Source organism: Haliaeetus albicilla, chromosome 13, assembly GCF_947461875.1.
Source record: "Haliaeetus albicilla chromosome 13, bHalAlb1.1, whole genome shotgun sequence".
NCBI classification, from domain to species: domain Eukaryota; kingdom Metazoa; phylum Chordata; class Aves; order Accipitriformes; family Accipitridae; genus Haliaeetus; species Haliaeetus albicilla.
In genome coordinates, this window is record NC_091495.1 from 12,770,165 (window position 1) to 12,792,907 (window position 22,743).

General features: G+C 41.8%; 1 protein-coding gene and 1 long non-coding RNA gene across 5 annotated transcripts in view; both read left to right on the plus strand.

Annotated features, from left to right (window-relative positions):
* The first annotated feature begins 2,720 nt into the window (after positions 1-2,720).
* Positions 2,721-22,743, plus strand: part of LPGAT1 (lysophosphatidylglycerol acyltransferase 1) — a 66,783-nt gene continuing 46,760 nt past the window's right edge. The window contains exons 1-3 of one of the 4 annotated variants that reach the window (XM_069800190.1): positions 2,721-2,858; positions 3,165-3,327; positions 3,772-4,039. In XM_069800190.1, the coding sequence (XP_069656291.1) occupies positions 3,802-4,039 (238 nt within the window). In that variant the 5' untranslated portion in view covers positions 2,721-2,858; positions 3,165-3,327; positions 3,772-3,801. Of the gene's footprint in view, positions 2,903-3,049; positions 3,071-3,164; positions 3,328-3,771; positions 4,040-5,123; positions 5,167-22,743 lie in introns of those variants that run through there. The other 3 variants (XM_069800191.1, XM_069800192.1, XM_069800193.1) reach the window with 3 other exon arrangements.
* LOC138688579 (uncharacterized) lies at positions 5,188-9,964 on the plus strand. The gene is made up of 2 exons (XR_011327450.1): positions 5,188-7,046; positions 7,340-9,964. It is a non-coding gene; the product is annotated as an uncharacterized lncRNA (long non-coding RNA).

Below are 22,743 nucleotides of genomic sequence, written 5' to 3' on the forward strand. Positions count from 1 at the left end.
GTGATCAAATCCAGCCTGTGTGAATTAAGAATCTTCCAGACTGTGCAGCTCCCTTGCAGTAACCTATATGCTATTTAGGATAACTTTTTAAAGTAACTGAATGTAACAATGTGTTTGTTCATTACTGTGTAACCTCCCCACCTCAGTAATAAAATGTTTTTCCTTCTTATAGGCAGGAATAAGTCTAACCTTTTTCTGTGGTTTTGGTCTGTAGGTTTTTTTGGAGGTGGGTGGGAGACAACTCCAATATTTAATTATCTGCTCCAGCAATCCTTGACATCAGTTGATCACCTAATATTACCAACGTTAGTATCTGTATCTACCAATTAATAAGGACATTAAAATGTATTTTTACAACGATCAGTAGTGACATCCCTGTCAGTATTTCCACAAGGCTGAAAAGACGTAGTCACAGGGGGCTATTCACTCAAAAAGTACGTAAACTTCAGAGAAATGGTTAAAAAGGCCACAAATTGAGAGTTGCTTATATTAATCTTTTGTCTTTTTTGCATTTGTGATAGTAAAATGACAATATATAATGAAAGCTTATGAAGCTCAGAGATTGAGGAATTGTTTTCAGAAGTCAGAATTAAAAAAAAAAAAAAATCAGAACCAAAAACCAGTTGCAAAACTTCTGAGCTTCAGCATTAACAGTTATTGACCAAATGAAAAAAATTTCTACTGCTTAGTTGTTTCTTTCTTTTTGTGTGCAGTAATGGCACATATATACACGTATGTGTTAGTTTATATTAGACAGGATTCTTCCTGTCAGACTACATGACAGCAGGTGTTTCAAGATCTGTAAAGGGTATTTCGTTGTGGATGCTTCCTAGGACTTGGGTTGTCCATGTGAAGACCAGGAAATGAGGAACAAGGGCGGGTCTTTGCTACTAGCTCATTCAGCAAAATGCTAAACCACAGCTTCCTAAGCTTTAAGGCAGTCACTCTGACAAAGAATGCTTTGTATGCCTGCTTCCCCATGTACAATTCCTTTTTGCAATATAAATTGCCTAATTCATTAGTTGTCTAACATAATTTCTGCAGTCCCTCATTTTGATGCATCAGATTTGAGAATATTATTCCAAATTGTACAGTGCAAATAAAATTATTATGAGATACCAAATTGTATAAAAATTAATTATAATTCATGTTTTTATCTTGGAATAATATATAAACAAGGCTTCATTTTGCTGTTGGGATGTAAAAATTAAAATGTAACTTTAATTATGGCCTAAAAATTATCCTTTTCCTACCTGAGGATTTTGGAGCAAAATTTTGCTGAGAATAAGTTCAAGTGTATTCCCAGAGTTGTTTGCATGAGGTTAAAAAAAAAAACCACCACCAAAAAAAACCAAAAACAAAAACAACCCAAGTCTTACTGAAGCTGGTACCACTTCAGAACAGCTCAAGCTGACTCCATAATGATTACTGAGTGCAACTGTCAGATTTAACCTAGTAATAAAAATAACATAGAAAAACACGCAGACTTGGAAACACTTATGTAAGACATCCTTTTTGTGAAGAAGGTCAGCAGTTTTGTTTTGCTCAAATAGAACATGATGGCAGTTTATGTTTTTAAATTCTCAAATGAAATTTATCTGCAATAACAACTTTGTTTTCTTCCTGCAATGGAGATTGGGATTTAATTTTGTTGATGGTACAGTCATCTCTGAAGACTCATTGTCTAGGAAACAGTGGACTAGCTTTACGCGTGGCATGGTTTGTATGTGAAAGCGATAGGTTTTCATTCTAAGTATTACAATTTGAAAATTCCCCCCCCCCTTTTTTTCCCCTCAGCATAAAAGATCTTCTAGCATGTCTCCTTCTAAAGTGTAGTTGATCTTTAAATCTGCTTCTCTTCCTTAAGAACCTAGCGTTAAAATCACTTGCAGAAGCCATCCTGCTTAGAGCAGGTGTTATAATAGTTAAACTAAGCTGTGGAAACTAGGCCCGGTCAGTCTGGAGAGGGCTGAAGGAGGTCTGGCAGTGCTCTTCCAAGTCCTCGACAGGAGCAGACTTGTGTCTGACAGCCACAGTGAACGAACGAGAGGCAACAGTCCTGTATTGCCACAAGGGATGATGCAGTTACGCAGAAGGCAGAAATTCCTCGCCCTGGAGCAGTTTTGTGGGGGTGCCTGCAGGTTGTCTAGAGGGGGCTGTGAAGTCTCCCCCCTCGGCTGCTTGTGGCTGGGGTCAAGTGGCACTGTAGATGGCAGACCCCCACAGGGGGGTTTCTGAAGTGGAAGACGGTGGTTGTGGCTGCAGGGGAAGGATGAGAGAGAAGGAAAAGGCTGGAAATGTTGGTCTATAAAAAGCAGGTGAAAGGGACTCAGGACTGCAGCGACGAAACAAAACGTGTTGTTGCTGTCCGGGCCAGAAGGGTCGTTCTGGTCGTGCTGAGGGGACGTGTGCCCGTGTCCCCTCTGCCACCTTCCCCCGTTACCCAACTTTAACCCAAACAGCTGCGAAGGAGGACTGAAGCAGTCGGTTGCCAAGGCGGTGGGGCGGGCTCCCGGCCCGTCCCGGGCTCCGTCCCGGCAGCGGAGGCCCCTGCTTCTGCCCTCTCCGCGGAGCGGGGGTAGGGTCGGGAGGCGCTGCCGGGGGCGAGAGGAGCCGCCAGCCGCTGCTGCCAAGCGTGAGTGTGTGTGTGTGTCTCTGAGGGGGGCGGGGGGCGCAGCCGCCCGCGCTCTCCGGCGGGGGGCGGCGCTCGCTGCAGCGCCAGCCCCGCTCCTCGGCTGCGAGCGGGCGGTCACGGCGGACACGCAGCCGGCGGGGGCGGGGAGCGCGGCCCCAGCGGCCGGCATGAACCCCGGGCGGCCGGCGCTGCCCGCAGCGGGGACGGAGGCGGCGGTGCCGAGGTACGGACCCTGTGCGGGCCGGGCCGGGCCCCCACCCCCAACAGGTGCAGGGTCCTCCCCCCGCCCGCGGCACCCGCCTGTCCTTGCGGGACCGCGGCTCGGCGCGGTCCCGCCCGCGGAGCGCCGAGCCGAGCCGGCAGAGAGGGGAGGGAAAGGGAAGGGGTGCCAGGCCCGGCCCGGCCCGGCCCGGCCGCCGGCGTGGGAGAACTGAGGTGAACCCGCGGTCTGCGCCTGCCCGCCCGGCCCGGCGCTCCCGCCTCCCCGCCCGCCGGCCCCCGCGCTCACGCCGCCCCCCTCTCTCCGCAGGGAGCCGCAGGGGGAGTAGAGCTGCCGCGGCCGGGCCAGCCACCTCCGGGTCCATGAGCCGCCGCCAGCCGCCGCCGCCGCCAGCCGGGACTGCCGCCACCGCCGGGCCCAGCTCCCCCAGCCCCGCCGCCGCTTCCGCCGCCGCTCCGCCGCCCTGCCGGAGGTGAGTCCCGCGGCCGGGCCCGCCGCCGCCCGCTCTCCTCAACGCCGCCCGCGGGGCCCGGCTCCTGTCAGCCGCTCCGGGGCGGGGGGGGGAGGCCGCCGGCAGCCGCGTTAGCGCTCGCGACCTTTTTTGGGGGGAAGATGGAGGCCGGCTGGGAGCGCGCGTGTTCCCCCGTCAGGGGAGCTGTGGGCTGGGGTCCCCCGGCGCCCGCTGAGGAGAGGGGAGGGGAGGCGGCCCCCGCCGCGGCGCCCGCGGGAGGGTCGCGCCTCTGCCTTCGTGCTCCCCTGGAGCGGGGGTAGCTTCCTTCCCCGGTGGCTAACGGCGGAGGCAGGCGCGGGCGGCTTGTGGGAGCGGGCCGGCTCTGGGGCCGGCGGGCGGGCAGGCACCCTCGCCTCGCCCCGCTCGGAAAGCGCTACCTGTGCCTTGTTTTTCCTCTCCCCGTAGGACGGTCCCGCGCCCTCCGCTGTGAAGAGAATGGCCGTGACTCTAGAGCAGGCCCAGCGGGTGGGCTATACCTGTCTGAAAGCACTCCTCAGGTTCGCTTTTATGGTCGCCAATAACCTGGTTGCTATTCCGTCCTACGTCTTGTATTTAATTATGCTGCAGCCTCTCCGAGTGTTGGATAGTAAAAGCTTCTGGTATATCGAAGGAGTATTATTTAAGTGGCTTTTAGCTATGGTGGCTTCCTGGGGCTGGTGGGCAGGATATACAGGTAAGAATGTCTTATTAATTTAAAATATACAGATACAAAGATGTAAATAAGTGTTGAAACACAGATGGTTTTGTATGGGGACATGCAGGGGAATATCTAAATACAGTGGATGTGGGGGATGTTTTCTTTTTGGGTTTCTTACACAGATGCATTGTAGTTCTGAATTGAGATGCTGAGTGTACTGAAACGTGTTTTTAAATCATAGGTACAAACTTATGGTGTGTTAAGAGTTTCTCAATCAATATTTTGTCTTAATATAATCAGAAATATGATTTTTCCTAAGTATCTCGATCACTTTATTTTAGTGTTACATGACAAAGGTACATCTTTTCAAAAGAGAGTTGATTTGTATTGTGCATGTAGCTGATAGAGCTAAACTTTTCTTTATGCATCTCTAAATCGTCTCCCCTTAAAACTATCAGGACGCAAGGCTAAGAAGTTTGATGTGAGGCTCATGTTAGAAGAGTAGGTCTTCTGTTCCTTGCAACAGTGACTGTCTTTGCTGCTGCTTCAGAATGGAGGGAAACAGAGGGAACCTCTTTCGTACAAATTGTGATACACAGTGTTTCTTGATTGTATGGCTCTTCGTTTACTATTAGCAGAGCTAATTACAGAATCTGTAGTTTTTTCCCCTCTGCATGTTTGCTTTGCAGTTATTATTGAACTTATTTTTGCTTGGTAGTAATTATAGGCTCATTGAGGTGATGGACTGAACTGAAATACAAAGGAAGGCTCCAGTTTTGTCTTCGAATGTACTGATTCTCATCCTGGCTACTGCACTTTGTGCAAGAAAACAGCCATCGATTCTTTGTACGTGCTTAGACTTTGGAAAGGGAGGAAATGAATCTACTGAGTGTAAAATATGAACAGCCTTCCTAAAATTCTTTCCCTCTCTTCTGCCCAGGCTGCATCTGCAGGTCTTGTCCATGTAAACAAGGAAAAAAAGGAATGGCAGCACACAGCTCTGGAGTCTGGTCAGACTCCTGATTAGTCAGAAAGTCAGTGTTGACCCAGATGGAGTGCTCTTTTTGTTAGGCTACAAGAGCTGAAGCCTCTGTGATAATGTTCCTTTTGGTACCCTGTCGTGTGCCTTTCCGAGATGCACAAAGTTTCTGTGGATACTCTAGGTGAGCTTCCAGTCCTTCTTAAGGAGATGGTGGCAGCAGCAAGCTAGATTCTGGTCTGTCGGGCTAGAACTGTCGCAACGTTGCACTGCTTCAAAATTGCCTTGCCTGGTACAGCTCAAGCTTTTCCAGATACGCTGTTTTAAAAATCTTTTCGTATGTTTGTATTTGCTCATTAAAAGAAGTCCACATAGTATTTGCAGTGGCAGGTATGTTTTAAAAAGTCAGCTTTATGCCGTAAAGCATAAAGGCCTTCTAGAAGGAACGATTGACTTTCAAGGTGTCGTGTGTATTATTAATTGGAAATGGGAAAGTTTATGGGTGTAATGGTAATGTTGAAGTCATATGGCATATGACCCCGGGGATTCGCTGTGTATATTGAATGTGCTAGTTAAAATTCAAGCCATTGTCCCATGATGATATGGTTGTCAATTTTCAAAAGCAGTTGCCTTGGGTTAGTTTTACTGCTGACTGCAGAACTGTGTGGTTTCTTTTGCCTATTGCTTGGAAAGTGGTCTAAGCATGATCTGCATTTCCTAGAGTCTTCCTGAAGCATCTGTTGATTGGTGTTGCTGATGTATCTTGACAATTTGAAATCATTTGTTTTATAGTCTTGAAATGTCTTAGTATGTTTGTTTGAAGTATCATTTATAAACAGCTACACAGAAGTGTTTTCTGGGATGGTGTATGGGTAAGGAGGCCCTTCTTTCTGCTTTTCACTATAAAGCATGGCTTTTGTTTTGGGGAGGATTTTAAGCAAATGTTTGTACGAAGTCTCAGTTTAAATATGTTTTATTTTATATGATTAACATGGTTTATACTGAAAGCTGCAAAATAGCAAGAATAGCTTACTTCTTTGTCTGTTCTTTCTTTACCCTCATCAGTGCTCACCACCACATGCAGAACAAACCTGGAAAGGGTATCTTTCTGGCTTCAACATACATAGAGTAATTTATGTGTCTCTTTCCAGATTGATAGGTTTATAAAAGACTGTCGCTAGTTCTCCTCTTCTTGTAGAGCATAACATAACTAATTCAGAACTGAAATACTACTTTATTAAATAGAGTTGGTGTCTAAGAATTGCAGTGGTGCATCTGAAAGAGGCAATGCTCCAGAATTCTTCTGTTTTCAATTCCAAAAATGAAGTTAAAGATAGGCTTCAATATGTTCCATCTTTGCAGAAGTAAATACAAGATAGTGGGTATATATGGGTTCATTGAGACGATTAAGGATTTTTCTTTTCTTTTGAGTAGCAGAGCAATTGGTGAGTTGTTTTTTGTTTTTCTTCTTGATTGAGAGAATAACCAGCTAAGTAAGTTTACTTATCTTTTAATTGGAGGTAGTGTTATGCTTCAGGTGTGTTTCAGTTTTTTAATTTATTTACTTTTTCCCCTTCCAAGCTTGGGTCATCTGTTGGGTGAGAAGTGACATAAACCATTTGTAATTAGGGACTTAAACTCAGCCTGCAAAGTAGATTCAGGGTGGACTTCTATTTCTTCTGTAAGTTGTATGTAAAGTGTAGGAGACAGCTCAAAAACAAATGAAGAAAATATGGTGAGTGCTAGGTTTTCCTTTTGGGCTTTGCTGCTGTTGCATAATTGTTGGTATATTTTATTGAATAAAGCTGGAAGAGCTGAGGAAAAGTCATGAACTAGGCCTGTCCTTCTCCTCCCCACCCCTACATAAATCTGTGTTTTTGTGCTAGGATCCTAGAGGATTTGTTACAGAAATTACATTATCTGTGTCTATATCGGCAGCTCTAATCTGTGCTTTTTGATAAACATAGGTGTTTCTGTTTGCAGATGTACTTGATGTTATGTAAAGAGATAGTGTATAACCGGACAAGCAAAATAAAGGAAGGAACGGGAAGAGAAATTGTAAAGGTTACTCTCCTTTCCCTAATCTTTTTATTCTTAAGATGCAAGTATGAGAGAGAACTTGGGTATAATTGGTTGTCTTTGATTTTTAAAGGGCAGAGTATGATAAATATCTATGTTCTCTTGAACTCTGTAGTGTTTCTTATGAAAAGGAAAACTGAGTGTCTTTTTATGAAGAATGTTCAGATAGTCTAGCAATGTTATTTTTATATGCTTTAAGAAGGGCCTTTATATAATTCTTTTAAGCATTTTTCTTTTTTTTTAAGGTTTTTTGTATAAATTTATTGCTCTTGTTTTAGGAGCTGTTCAGTTAGGACACTCGGAATCTGCGTATTAGTGTGATTTGAAAGGCACCTTTGAACAACACTTCTAAATATTTTCCTGCATTTGTTGGAAGATGCATTCAAAAAAAGCAAACTCGAGAGTGCTTGATCTTTTGTTGGCAAGTACCTTTTTTTCCCTACACTATAATTTGTCATTTAATATACAAGTAAACCAGAAACCGCTAAATAGTGCAGTGGATGTAATGGGAGGGAGATGGAGCATATCTCTGGTGGTGAGTTTCTGATGACCTCCTGCTTACCTCCAAAACTAGTTTTAAAGCAACCATCTTCTAGATTTGAACCTCTTTGGGCAAGTAACTATTGCAGACTGAAGTTTAATATCCCTGTATCAAATCATATCACTAAAAATAGGACTGCTAGAGAAAAGCTTGCTTTGCTTAAATACACTTAGACAAACTGTTTTGTTGATTTCTCCTGCTGTCTAAATGCAGAAGCTAGCATTAGTCTGTGATAGTGTTGTTGCAGTATTGCAATTAGGAGTCTAGGACAGCAAAGTAATTAGTTAGCAATGCAGTCCTGATACTTATGATGCTAATCTTGTGCTCCACTCTGCTCCATACAGCTCAGTCCTACTGTAGGGGAGTGGTGGTGTGTGCCCAGCCTGTACCTCTGGCTGGGGACAGGGAGGAGCTGACGGAGGGTGTGTGTCCTCTGTCTGCAGCAACCGTCAGCGCTCTTCGGCCTGTCAGAACACCAGAGGGAGAGAAGTGTTGCATGTGGTCGACAGGGTTGTGTGCATCTTGGGAAGGGGTTTCCTTGAGAGTTGTGCTTGGAGTATTTCATACTCCAGCAGTGGAGAACTCGGCAAAACCTTGTATTTCAGCCTCTTGCCAACACACGCAGTCTTGCAATAATGTTGGACAGGTTGGTGGGCTGTGGACTGATGAAAGGAAGAGTAATACACCTCTGTTACCACACACAAAAAAGTCTTAGTGGTGTGAGTGGCTTAATAAAAGGTGAACTAATCCTGTGGTATTGCCTGTTACTGTTCTGTGCCAACTGGGAAGGTGACATTTAAAGAGTGTAAGAATTGTCAAAGTTTTGTCAAGTGAGGAGAATTTCCCTTTCCTCTTTCTTTGGTATTCAGCCAAGCAGAGTAAAATTGAGATTTGGATTTTTAGTTGTGTCCCCTCTCCTCCCCCCTCAAATGATTTAAAATTTATTGGTTGATGTGTATGTATGATTAAGTAGTGACCACTCTCTTATTTTTTCAGCAGTCATACTTTTTTTTTCCTCTAACCTAAAACCTTCTTTGTTTCCATTTCATCAGTCAACAGCCTCAACTCCTCTAATCTGCTAAGAATGCGAGTATTTTTGTCTTCCAGAACTGTAAAAGATACAGGTGGAGTTGCTGTAAGAACACTTCCTTGGTGCAGACAGTGCGCTGTCTGTGCTGCTTCTCACAAGTTGGCCCCTCTCCTCAGGCAGGAAGTGCAGCAGAAGCTGGAGAAGAGCAGATGAGATAAAGTAAATTTTTGCCCCAAATAAGGCAGGAGGTGTTATTTCAGGAGACCTGTCTGTGCCTCTAACCCTTCCATTGTTTCCTACCCTCCTCTGTTCCTACAGTGTGATTTTTAACTGGCAATATTTTGTTTTCGGGACTGGTCACTACTCTAAGGACTGGGCAGGGAGGGTCGTGGGGGAAGCAACTTGTGTTTTTGAGGTCAGGCAGAATATGAAATGAAGAAACAAAATTGTTCTTGTTTTGTGTTTCCATTTAATGTGCAAAAATACCTGTTGTGACTCAGTAGATTTGAGTGGCAACATAACACACAGAAACTTTTAGCTTATGCTGTGGCTGTGTGTTTTGTTTCTAGGTAATCCTTGGCTTAAATGCAGCTTTCTCTGATGTGTATGATTTATGTGTAGGTTATGCTGAGATCAAGCAGGGATCTTTGAATTTATTTTACTGTTTGTAAGAGGAAGTTCATGTGTAATTTGTGAGCTGTCTTGATAAGAAAAGGTCAGAGTTGAATGAGTTGGGGACATTGGAGCTGTTTCTACCATGGCCTCAGAGCAAAGGCTCATTGTGCCTTTGCATAAGAGGAGGTAAGCAGTACAGTGAACTTACTGTCAACTTCTTTGTGCAAGTGATGTGTCTGTTTGTAGACAGTTCTATACAGTGACCCTTGTCCTATTTTAATAACATGTAATATCACACCAGGAAATTCCCATCTCTCCTTTTTGGAGCATGAGTTACAGGCTTCACCATACTTTTTTATAGTCCATCTAGTGTCAGCAACATGTCAAAAAGCAATAAAGCTTATCTTTAATTTTCCTATTGTACCATTTAACTATAAAGGATCATTCCAAAAGATTAGGTATTGAAATGCTCTCTGAATTTTATTTTTAGAAAGCTACTGCCTTCTGGCACAAAACTTAGAGTAAAAGCACACACTGTTGATTTTTTGCTAAGTGGTATTTTTGTTATTTGTTGCTATTTATGTTTTTGTTTTTGTTTTTTAAAGTGGGTTAGTCTCTGCTCCTGTTTCACCTACTCTGGATAATACAAAAACTATTGCAAGCATACCAAATCTGTCACATCTGCCTAAGGATAGTAAAGATGAAAGTATTGAGGAATACCTATACAGAAAGATGTGATTATTTATTTTTAAGTCCAGGAACGGCTGTGGGATGCTTCTGAATTAGCTTATGTGCTAACAGCCAAAGGAAGACAAATTTTGGGGAATTCTGGGTCCTATTCCTGCTTATGGCAGAGTTTGCTATTTTTAGGGTGTGTTTTCTTCCCTCCTAGTTCTTCTGGGCCTTTGTTTTTAGTGTATCTATTAACACTAATCATCTTCTCTGTTTGTTGCTAGTTGAGTGCCTGAAAGGATATGATTAAGAATACCTCAGAGATGTGTCTCCGTTCTCTGTAACTTTTCTTGTTCTTTTTCTTGATGGTAGGCTTTTAGGAACCATGTGAAATAATTACAGGAAGGCTCTTGTCCAGCTCTGATTTGGAGAAGCAAAATCTTAGGTAGTTAAATTCTTTGTCCACAAATTCTTTGCAGAGTGTATGAAGGAGAAATTTTTTTCCACTTTGACAGTGTGATTGTGTCTGTATTGGAACATGCTGGAGATGACGCCTTTATGTCAGAGATGCAATTTCTCATTCTCATTTAATGTAACTGTTCTAAAGCATAGAAATTTTAGAGCTTTTCAAGAAAACTGGAGAAAAAATTGGATATTTAAGGTGGATAAAACCTATTTTCTCTGTCATTTTGTACTGGGAAATTACTTTTTTAGAATGAAACTCAAACAGTTGAACAGAACATGTCACTTTCCCTTTCTCTGTTGTGTGTGTGTGTGAGGGACAGAGAAGTCTTGCCAAAGGTTAGTTTGACAAGGTTTTAAGCCACTGAAAACAGGATCTTAAAAATGGAAGAGTTGCACAAGCTTAATTAGACAGGGTAGTTAGTAAATCCTTTATGGAATATAAGCTTAGTGGTGTAACTTTCCAGCATGAACTGAGCCAAAATACAGCTCCAAGATACGTAATCTGCTTGCATTTATTATAGTGGAATATAAACTCTAATGCTTAAGATGACATGTCAAATGTGGGCTTGCGTAGGCATGTAATTGCACTGCTGTTGCAGTCACCACAGTTGAGATAATAGTCCAGCCGTTTGTATATGCAGTTACTGAAATAAATAAGGCTGATCTGTTTGCATTCCTAAAAATACTCTGTGACACCAGTGAGGGATTCTGCATATGAGGCTGGTTTCTTTTTTCTTTTTTTTTTTTTTCCTCTCCCCTCTCAACCATTTCAAGCAGGGAGTGCCACTGAAGAAAGCCAGTCCCAGCCTTTCAGACTCATCCTACCACTGCTGCTTCAGTTTTATTGGCCAAATATTTTAATGATTGTGTGGTGATCTGGATCACAGCCCTGATCCACACTAAAATGACCCACCCCCTTTTTTTGCTGAGTGACTGACAAAACACAGTCCCTAACCCAGTTCATTTTGCGGTAGTGGTGAAAGAAGAAGGTGGGTACGTATAGCAAAAGGAAAGAGGAAGGAACTGCATCTTTTCGTGACAGTACCAACTTCAATGTATTTGTTGAACTACTGCTTATGGCCCCTATTCAAAAGAGCAGTCCTGTGCAGGATAGGGCCTCTAGTATGTGAATAAAATGTCAATGAAGTAGACTTCTTCACTTTTTCTTACTATTTTGTTAACTGGTTAGTGTTGAGACTGGAAAAGTGCCTTCTGCAAAGTTCCTTTAGAGAAGAAAACTAAGCATAGGGTGAGAACAATGGGTTATCGTAAACTGAAAACAGTTGATAAAGTAATAAAAAGACCAGTGTTCATTTTGATGAAAGCTTAGCAGTGGGGTTCCTCTGAAGTTTTGTATGCGTACTGTTTGAGTTTGTCAGCTACAGAGACAACTGTAAAGAACTTCAAAAGTACTTAAGCCGTATGAATAGCCAACAAAACACAGTTGTTGTTCAGACTTGAACAATCCAAAGTAATGAACATTTAAGTAAAGTAGCAGTTTAGGAAGGAGATTAGTATCATGGTGGAGAGGGAAAGTTTTGGCTCAGTCCACATCTATACATTCTGTTATAAAATACATAAAGTACAAGATGGAGAATAATATTAAAAATATCAGTGGTTCAACTTCACACTTGCTGTTTTTGTCTCAGTTGTTTTAAAGCTATTGAAGAGTTAAGAAAGGGCTCTAAGAGGGTCAACAGCTTCATTAGTGCAAGTTGAAATAAAATCAGAACAATTTCATTTACAGCCAAACTTGAATCCTAACTGAATTCGACAACTCAGTGATTCTGTTTCCTGGGCAGAATAGAGTAGAAGAGTTGCAATCTCCCTGCCTCTATGTAAAGAAGGGGACTTTTAGTGTTGTTGGAAGGTAGAAAATTAAAGTCCTTAAGATTTAATACACACACTGTCAGCAGTGCCTGGGAGTTTTGTTTGTTTGTTTTTTCTTAAATACCTTCATTATGTCTTTTCACAAATACTGACTTTGCAGGATAGTGTCAATGGTGTTACTTCTTTTGAGTCATACAACATAATCTGAAAACTTCTTGTTTAAACTTTATAGTTCTAAAAGGTAAGGAATTGTCCCTATTTAAGGAGTCTGATAGTTTAAACTAGCTTAGAGATTCACTTCAGTTTTGTAATTTAAGGAGGAGAGGAAGGATTAATAGCTTTATTACTGCTTCTCAGTTACGTAGAACTAAAAATAGAAATGGTGTTCTAAGAGCAAGGGCCAGCATTGCTGCTGTTTGGGAGGACGCAGGTTCTGGAAAGTTGATTCATGACTATAACGGCATAAGTGCTCGTGGGTGTGGTTTTTTTGGTGGCAAAAAGGAGGATTTTGTCTGAGTTTTTTTAATTTAGTTTCATTTGTTTTCTAGCATCCCGAAGTTACAAGCACATGCAGTTTCTGTGAAAGTCTGTAGTGTCTGGGGAAAAAAACATTAACGTTAAGAATATGTGGTTTTGGTTAATTTAAGTGTCAGTTATGTTTGAGTGTGGTGTTTAGGGTGGGCCATTGAACACTATTTTAATGCAATTTGGTGACTTGGGTATTTTATTATCTATGTAGATAAATGTGACAGTGTTTTAAGCATAGTTTCCTGATGGGTTTAAGCTACTTGTTTAACAGCTTTTTTTTCTCTCACCTCTCCCATACTTCTGATTTGCCTCCTTGCAAATCTGTCTGTGATTGACCAGATGGTTGAGATTTCAGACATAATGGTGTTCTCATGAGTTTTGTGAAAATTTGCAGCTGAATGGAGAAAAGAGAGAGACCCAAGTTAGTGCCTCAGCTGAGGGTAGCGCAGGCAGATTTGGCCATCATATGTCTTGCTTGGCATCTGCTGCATGTCCAACCACTGCATCGATGGTTTGGGGTTTGCCACAGTGCTGGCACGTCTTGTCCAGCCCATTGAGGAGAAGGAGGTTAGACAACAAGTTTTTGGGAAACCAGGCTTTCTTATTTCTGCTTCTGGAGCAACGTGTTAATCTGGCAGTGGCAGACAGTGTGTGAAGCAGATTCCTTTCCTTTAGGTGATGTTTAATCCACCTTGCTTATCATAGCCTTTTAGATCCAAAAGGCATATGCAGATAACTGTTTTAGTCTTAATATTAGGAAAAAGGACAAGGTGGTAAAAGAACTTGAAGTATTGTGTTTTTTAAGAGTTTCTACTCTGTATGTAAAACAGGAGTTGGTGTAGCCTCCTAAAAGGAGGACTGGAGGGGCATCAACCTGACTGAAACTCTCAAGAAAGAGCAGTGATGCTCAGATTACTGTAGACAGGGCAGAGCTAAAGAAAAAGTCCATTATGAATCTGACCCAGGGACATGTAGAAGCATGAGGTGTATCTGAGTGTATTTGGGGAGACCTGGGAGAGAGCAACAGTGTCGGTGGTCAGCAGCATTAGAGTCTGTCAAGAAGGGTTCTGTGCCACTCTGCAGCATGTGTGAAGGCATTACATTAGAAAGGTGGCCTCTTGAGTTTTGTACCTGAACCTGGTCTATTTTGATATGCATAAATATATATAGATGGCCTGGCAGAACTCCAACTCTGGTAACTGCCAATTTCCTTTCCAAATGCATTCTTCTTTCATAATCCATTTTTATTTCCTGTGCTTGTCTCTGGCATAAAATTCAGTTGTTCCTCCTAGCAACAGCTTTACTTGGAAATAAATATAACCATAGCCTGTGTATACACTAATATAACATGAAAGATCTATAAAGTTCAGTTTACATTTGTAAATATGCTTTTGGATGCAGGTACAGTTAATATAAATGTCTGTTTAAGCCTCTTGCATGTAGTGGATTACATGAAAACAAACGTGATTAAATTTTTTTTTTTTGAGACTTCTATTTATATCATCAAACCTAATACTTCGGTCTCCTAACCTAGTAACATAGGAGGGGAATGTGACAACAGCAAGGCCTTTGCCCAGGTAATTGTATTGTCTTGGATGTATTTAAAGGTTGTTTGATGCCTACCTTGGGCTTCTGGAGTTTGACAAGATTTTTACAGGGTGGAGAAACACTTTTGTCCATCATCTATTTGAGAGGGAGAAAATACTGAAACGTGCCTCCCCCCGATCGCCTTTGCTTACATTCTTTGCGAATGTTTTAACAGCCTACTAAACTTTAAAATCTAAAATGCAGAGCTGAGTTCACATAACCATGAGTGGTGTAGCTGCGCATCACTGTAGGAAGGCTGAGGGTTATTTGGGTGGCTGCCATGATGAAGAAAGAAACGTAGTATGTGGCTTGCTCCTTTTCCAGTCTCATTACCACCCTTTCCTGATACTTTGCAAAAACAATGTGGTAAATCTGAGTGTCTGGTCACTCACTGGGTTTGCTTTGAGGCAGGCTTTCTTTGAGCAAAGTATGGAAGATTTAGTTGTATAGGGAGAATTTGATGTTTGAAGTGTATTGACCAAAGCTCTTACTCTGTGGGAGTGCTAGACTTTTGTAGCTGGAATGAATTTGTTTTTGCCTAGTTTTCTTTTTGTCTGAGGAAAGAGTAATTTATATCACTTCTGGCAAGTGCTTCATGAGTAAGCCAAGGCACTTGTAGCCACAGATCATGACAAGTTGCATGTAAAGTGCTTACAGTGCCTATTGCTACCTACAGACTTAGGATTATTCACATTAATCATGTAATTGTAAAGTGCAGTTTTGAGATTCATAGTATCTTCTTGCATTTGTGGCACACTTGCTGTATTTGAAAAGAAGTCCATTTCCACAGTCTCTTTCACAACTCTCTTGTTCAACCCCTTTACGGGTGCTCTCCAGAGAAACTGCTCTGCAGCGAAGTACTGTCTTTAATTGAAGTACTCTGAAGTCTGTTCTTTTTCTTTTTTTTGTTCCCCCAGCATTTTTCTGCTGTCATTTTTACCATTTGCTCCCAATGTATAGAAAAACTTTTTGATCTGAGATGTGGAATTTTTTTTTTAATTTGAGGAGGGAGAAGAGAGAGAAGAGAAGCCTCAATTACTGTCATTGCAGCAGCATATTTCAAAATTGGGACCTGGGTATTTCATTGAAAGGTGCATTGAATATTAGTCTTTGCGCTGAGGACGAAGGGTAGGTGTTGGAGCCAGCCATTCAGAATGTTTGAATAAATTTGTTTGTATCGAGTCCAACCATTTTATGTCAGTAAAAAGTTGCGGTTTAACCCCAGCCAGCAACTAAGCACCACGCAGCTTCTCGCTCACTTCCCCCCCCCGCAGTGGGATGGAGAGAGAATCAGAAGGAAAAAGGTAAAACTTGTGAGTTGAGATAAGCACGGTTTAATAGAACAGAAAGGAATAAAATAATAATAATAATAACAACAATAATAAAATGCCAATACTAATAAAAGGATCGGAATACACAAAACAAGTGATGTACAATGCAATTGCTCACCACTTGCCGATGGATGCCCAGGTAGTTCCTGAGCAGCGATCCCCCCCAGGCCAACTCCCTCCAGTTTATATACTGGGCATGGTGTCACATGGTATGGAATACCCCTTTGTCCAGTTTGGGGTCAGCTGTCCTGGCTGTGTCCCCTCCCAACTTCTTGTGCCCCTCCAGCCTTCTTGCTGGCTGGGCATGAGAAGCTGAAGAATCCTTGACTTAGTCTAAACACTATTTAGCAACAACTGAAAACATCAGTGTGTTATCAACATTCTTCTCATACTGAATCCAAGACATAACACTATACCAGCTACTAGAAAGAAAATTAACTCTATCCCAATAGAAACCAGGACAAAAGTACTACTGAATGTAGTACTGAAAGTCCCAGTAAGACTGTCAGCCACAAATCCAAGGTATTTTTTTGCAGTTGTCAGCAGGTGTAAGAGGATTATTTGTTTTGTAATAGTAACAGATGCCAGAGTGCTAAACTTTTTTTAAAATTAGGAACAGTAAACTTTCTACAGCTGCATTTGAGGTACATCAGCTAGAATAATCTAATGACAGAGGTTGTTTTTTCCTGCTAATTACTTCATTTGTGATAGCCTGAGAGTGCAATTAAAGGTGTTGCTTCTGATTTTATGATGATGGACTTGTGCTTACTGGCAACCTGAAACATGGCCACACACTTAATTCTTAAGAGTTGCTGAACTGGTGTAGGATAACCTGTGGTAAATTAAATACGATAAGATGCTTTGTTGGCTTGAATCATTTGCTGCATCATACCAGCAAAAGTACTAGCTTAAGTTCTGGGCTAGAATTATTGTCACACGCTTTCCAGCACACTTTTCAAACTTACTGTTGCCTCTTGTTTTAATAATGGGACTTGCATAAACAGAAACATAAAAATGAATGTAGGAATTTGCTGTTATGTTAATCTGCATAATTAGCTTCTTATTGTTTTACGATTAAATTATTTTGATTAAATTTGTGATAACTGAACATAATTTTCCCCCCGGCCTTTATAGAATCCATTATTTGAAAAAAAAAAAATGAACATAGTATCTAAAAAGTTCAAGGGGAAATGTTTTTACAGTTCTTGTTCATGTTATAACTTCTTTGTCATAAAGACTGTTGTTTGTAGCGCGGGTGAGAAGTTTAATAAAGTCCTTGAAACCTAACAGTGCAAACATTAAAGGCTTCTTTGGTTTGTCCTTCTGCTACCTTGCATCTGCATCCACTTATTTTTTGATTCTTTGCATGCCTTCCATTATTAAGTTTTCTCCTCCACACTGCAGCTTGGAAATGTCCAATGACTTGGTTCTGTTTTGTGGTATATAGCAATGCTAACCCACTGGAACTGGAGGATGGTGCAGAGTTGTATTGGGGGAAGAGAGAATAATGCTGCAGCTGTTTGATTAGTAGCCAGTTTTATTGCTTGAGGATATTGATTTTTAGATTATGCTACTTCTGCAAGCTCGAAATACACTGTTTCAATATGTATTTCTTGTTCTTATGATCATTCAGGCACTCAGTAGCTCTGTTTTTTCTGTCCAGAGTTGACTGAGTTGAAGAGGTTCAAATTGTCAGTCTCCCTCAAATGGAGACAAGCTCCTCAGTTCTGAGGTCACTGTAGCGAGACTGTAAATAAATGCACAGAATGGCCTTTTGCCTTTCCCATGTGAGCCATTTAACAGATATCTAAAAGTAAAGGGGTTTCCAGATATATCTGGCAGTACATTTATGTGGTAATTATTTGTCCTGTATCATGAGCTGGGCTGAAAAACGTCAGCTGTATAATGAGACAGTGTCAACAGCATTTTGTAGTAACTTAGGCAAGACCTGAAGAATATGAAGAGGTAACTGCGAGGTAACAGAACTTGATTTGGATAAGCAGAAGGTAGTGACCAGAGCTGGGATATCTGGGTGGTGTTACCATATACAGAATCTTGATTTCCAGTAATAGTATTGTTGGTTTTCTTGACTTGAACCTTTAGCCAGTGATTAAAGTCATGCAGTTTGATTCTGTTAGGAGGAAAAATTGATGAAGATCTGGTATTTTTTTGAATCAATAAGACTTATTTAAAGGGTATATGCAAAATCATGTTTTTCTGAGCCCAGTTGGATTTGAACACTGGGAAAACAGTTTCCTTGCTCAGTAGTGTAATTATGTTTGGTTTTTTTTAACCTAGCACGTCTTCTGAAATGTATAGTCTTAGTTCTTAACTGTATTCACTCTGGCAGCTTTTCTTGATATGTACCCTTTTGGCTGTAACCCTTGCCTGCACCCCGTTCTGGTGGTACAGTTCTAGAGCTAAGTAGAATGCTTGGGGGCCCATCAAGCTTTTTCACCATGGTATTTGATTAGGCTTGGTATGTAGGGAGAGATGAATGCAAACTCTCACTTGGAGTTTTAGGCAAGTTCCACATCTTGTTTAAAGAAAAAGTAATGTTTGTTCACTTCCAGCCCTATTAACAGTTTTCTGGTTCTTGTATTTGATAAACCTCAAGGTACTTCAGAGAATTTCATGGGTACCAGAAAACACTTGATTAGTTACCTCTCTAGCTACAATATAAGTGCACTAGAATAATATGCTTTATCAGCTTCCTATGAGAATTGGCTCTCACTCTTTGTGCAATCCAGTGCCAATTTTCTGCGTTCTGCATGTCTGTTACCTGAAAGAGCCTCTTGTATAGTGCTCTGAAAAGTTTATGGTCCCAAAATATACAGTAACTTAAAACTTGCAGTTAAAAATGGAAATGAGACTTCCAACTCATGTCTTTTCATTGCTAGCTAGCTTCTCCAGTCCCTTATGCAGTAGGTAATGACCAAATTCTGTTGAGTTCTTCTGCTGTTCCCAGAAAGACTTGATACTCCATGGCCTTGGGATATTTGTTGTAAGATTGCTGAATATCTCATGATATTTCCGCAGCTGTGTTTTTTGGGAAAAACATCTGAAAAGCTTCTAGATGCTCTGGTTTCCTTGGAATGATATAGGAAGCTTGCAATCTACAAATCTTAAAAGGAGAGGAAATGGCCATCTCTTCCTGGGGAGGTTCATTGCTATATGCCACCAGTTACTTGCTCGTTAAAGCCATATTTTCAACTGGCCTAACTTGGAAATCTAGGCTAAGTAGGAGCAGAATCTTCCATATGGCTAAAACTGTGGCTTTCCAAATACCTCACTTTTTTTTAAAGAGCTAAACAGCATTTTTTTTCAGAACGTTGTTGTAATAGAGCTTGCTCCCTCTTAAATACCAGTGCAAATTTTGTGAATTTTGTGCAGTCTTTATCAGGAGTTCATTTTGGGCAGTTCAACAGTTATCACAGAATATACTTAAACTTTCTGTAACAAGTTCCTTCAAGTTTTACTTTACCTATTTATGATAATAGATTATTCTTATTTTTATTTCTTTATAGCTATCAGACTCTGCTAGTGTCTTATTGAAACAGAATTACAGATTTTCCCCAGTTATTTATTTGAAGGCTTGCTTCTGTCCTGTGGGTGCATTTTTCTCCAGTGGAGTCTTTGTCCAGTTTCCCCAGTATTCACATTATCCTGGACTATACTGTGGAGACTCTACTTTGTTGTATAGAGAAGAAAGTTTGATTCCTAACAGAAAGTCCTTTGGTGTTGCTGTGTGCAACTCTGCATAAGTGGCCAAACAGTTGAATGGAAACAGTGGGAGTGCTGTGGTCCTGTACGATGGCTTGTTAATTATTAGTTTGTTTTAGCCAGCTTGCACTAGACCACCTAGTTTGCATCTTGCATTTCTTCTGTTTCTCTTTTGATCAAGATCCTTAGAGTTAACAGCTGAGGCTGCAAAGCAGGTTTCAACCATTCCCCCTGCTTTGAAAGAGGTAGTCCTTTCTCTGGAGGTAACAGGACTGCTATTTCACAAGTCATTTGCTTTGCATAGACCATTACCCTAATGGGATTTTTCACACAGTTGGTTTGGATATACTGTTTTTTGGTGTTGATTACACAATCTGAAAAGTATCCCTTTACTTAGGGCCATGAACCTGGCTGTGTTCTCTGGACATTGTCTGCCATGAAACCTGACTGGGAAGATCTGCTTTTGTTCTGTATCTGTTAGCTTTTTAAGGCTGTATGATACCGTAGCTGTACTTTTTGAGCCACCTTAACAGCTGCGGGAAGTGAAGTACCTTACGAATGACTCTTTGGCATCACAGGGAATTTCACATCTGGAAAGACAAGCAACAGGATCAAACTAGTAATGCATACCATTGCCAGTGACTCAAAAGGAAGCTGTAGTAATAGGATTGTAGTTTTCGATACTGCCCCTGGGTAGATTCTGCTGCCTAGGCAGTTGACTCTGCAAAGACAGCTCAGGTTATTGTTACAATGCAGTACTTCAACTGTGACAGCGGGTGTGCTTTCAGAGTGCTCTCTTAGGGAGAAAAATATTTTCTTTAACTTGCTTTCCTCAAACAAATCAGAAGTCCACTAAAATCAAACAGCTGTCACCCTGTCCCTGCCTAAATAGTTGTTCTGTAGTGTCTGTGGCACATGGCTACAACATTTTTGTAATGAGGACATTCATCTTTCTCTTTTGTACTTAAGCTTACAGGGAAGAGTGGGGGCTTACACATTTTTAACATGTTATAGTGTTCTTTAAAACAAAACTCTATGCTTGCTATGCTTGAAAGACCACAACATGCCTAACAAGTTTGTTTGTTTGTTTTAAAAAGAAATTCATAGCAATTTTGAAGGTAACTTAGGTGACTCGTGCTAGTTATGCTTTGCACCTTGGGCCAACCAGACTTGCCCAGCAGGTCTTCCAGCATAGCAAACTGCAGTTCCATAAGGATTCATTCTGCTCCAACTGGTGCTTGCTGCCCCATCATCCCATCTTCTTCTGATAGCTCTGGTTGTGCTGGCTTGCCCCTTCTGTTTTGGGTTTGGTTTAGTTTTTTTTTCCACCAGCACAGATGCTCACATGATGTTGCAGTGGCTGTCTTTTGCTTCTCAAGTATTACAGCAACTTGCCCAAAATAGGAAAAATAAGAAATATCTTAGATAAATATAGTAGGGGAAATAATTGAGACCTTCCCACTCTACACGTTGGAGTTTTTTTGTTTACTTGTTACTACTCTAATCTAAATTTTATGTTTAAGTAGGTGTCAGTAACTGTATCTGAGTGTTAAGTAGTAATTTGAATGTCTTGGTGTTTGAGTAACTAAAAGTAGCTCAATTTGAACATAGCTGCCTGCATACTTTGTGTTTGACATGCAGACAAAACAGTCTCAGTAGAGTAGTTTAATTTGCCATAATATTTTGTAACATAGCTAAAGATACAGATAAAGATAAAATTGAAGATCTGAAGATCTCTGTCTTTGGATGAAGATCTCGGGACTTCATAGCAGTGAACACAATGGCTTATTCAGGCTAAAATGCATCATTGCCTCAAGTTTGTGGTGTTGGTTACTGGTCCCACGTTTTTCCTGAGTCTGATGATCCTAGGTGAATCATATTCTGCTTCTTCCATATTAAGGTTTGAACTATCCTTCAAATTTATGTCTTTGCTGCAGTTCTGCAGCAGCAAGACAGAAAAACCTTGTCAGTTTGTATTTGCAACATGGGATTTGTGACTGTAAAGGCTGTTCCTTTTCATGCTGCAGGATGAAATTGTAGGTTTTGTTGTAGTTGAAGGTATCCACTAAGAAAGAATTCTGTTAACACTATGTTTTTTCTCCTGGTATCAGGCTGTAGATCACAGAATTGTTTAGGTTGGAAGGGGCCTCTGAGGATCATATAGTTGAACCCCCTGCTCAAAGCAAGGTCAGTTAGAGCAGGTTGCCCAGGTCCATGTCCAGTCAGGTTTTTAATAGCTCCAAGGATGGACACTCCACAACCTCACTGCAACCTGTGCCAGTGTTTGACCACTCTTACAGTAAAATATTTTTTTTTTCCCTTGTATTGATGTGGGTGTCTTGTATTTCAATTTGTGCCCGTTGCGTCTCAGTGTGTCACTGGATACTGCAGGAAAGAGTCTGGCTAAGTCATCTTTACTCTTCTCCCTGCACCCCCATGAGGTACTTACATATGAGTAAGATTCCCCCCCAGAGCCTTTTCTTCTCCAGGCTGAACAGTCCCAGCTCCTTCAGCCTCTCCTTGTATGAAAGATGCTCTGGTCACTTAAACATCTTAGTGGCCCTTTGTTGGACTCACTCCAGTAAGTCTGCGTCTTCTATTTTATGGGGGAACCCAGAACTGGACCTAGTACTCCAGATGTCGCCTCCCCAGTGTGGGGCAGAGGGAAGGACCACCTCCCTCCAGCTGCTGGCAGTGCTTTTCCTAATGCAGCCCAGGATTCTGTTTGCCATGCCATGAGGATGCATTTCTGGCCTGTGGTCAGCTTGTCTACGAGGACTCCAGGGCCTTTTCTGCAAAGCTGCTCCCCAGGTGTGGGACTCAGCACTGCCCCTTGTTGAACTCTCTGAGTTTCCTGTTGGCTCATTTCTCCAGCCTGTCTGCATCCCTCTGAATGGCAGCATGACCATCTGGTCTATCAACCAGTCCTCCCGGTTCTGCATTGTCTGCAAGCTTGCTGCAAACTTGTAGAGGGTGCACTCTGTTCTACTGTTCAGGCTGCTGCTAATGAGGATGTTAAACAGTACTGGTCCCAGTATCGACCCCCTGGGATACAACCCTAGTGACAGGCCTCCAGCTGGGCTTTGTGCTGCTGGAGGTGATGAATCTCTCTCCTACAGCTTTCCTTCTTAAAGCTCAAGTCCCAGTGTTGACATACTGGATTTCAGACTAGCTTACCCCTTTTTTTTGTGTGCTCTAAATGAATCTTCCTCTTCCCTCCTGTTTTATTTCTCATTCTTTTCAGATATATATAGCGGGAAAGCCTGCATCTGACTTCTTTGGACTTGAATCCAGGAGGGAACAAGTTCTCCAGCTTATGGAACAGATGGGAATTTTTTTAAAGATACCTGTAGTTTTTAA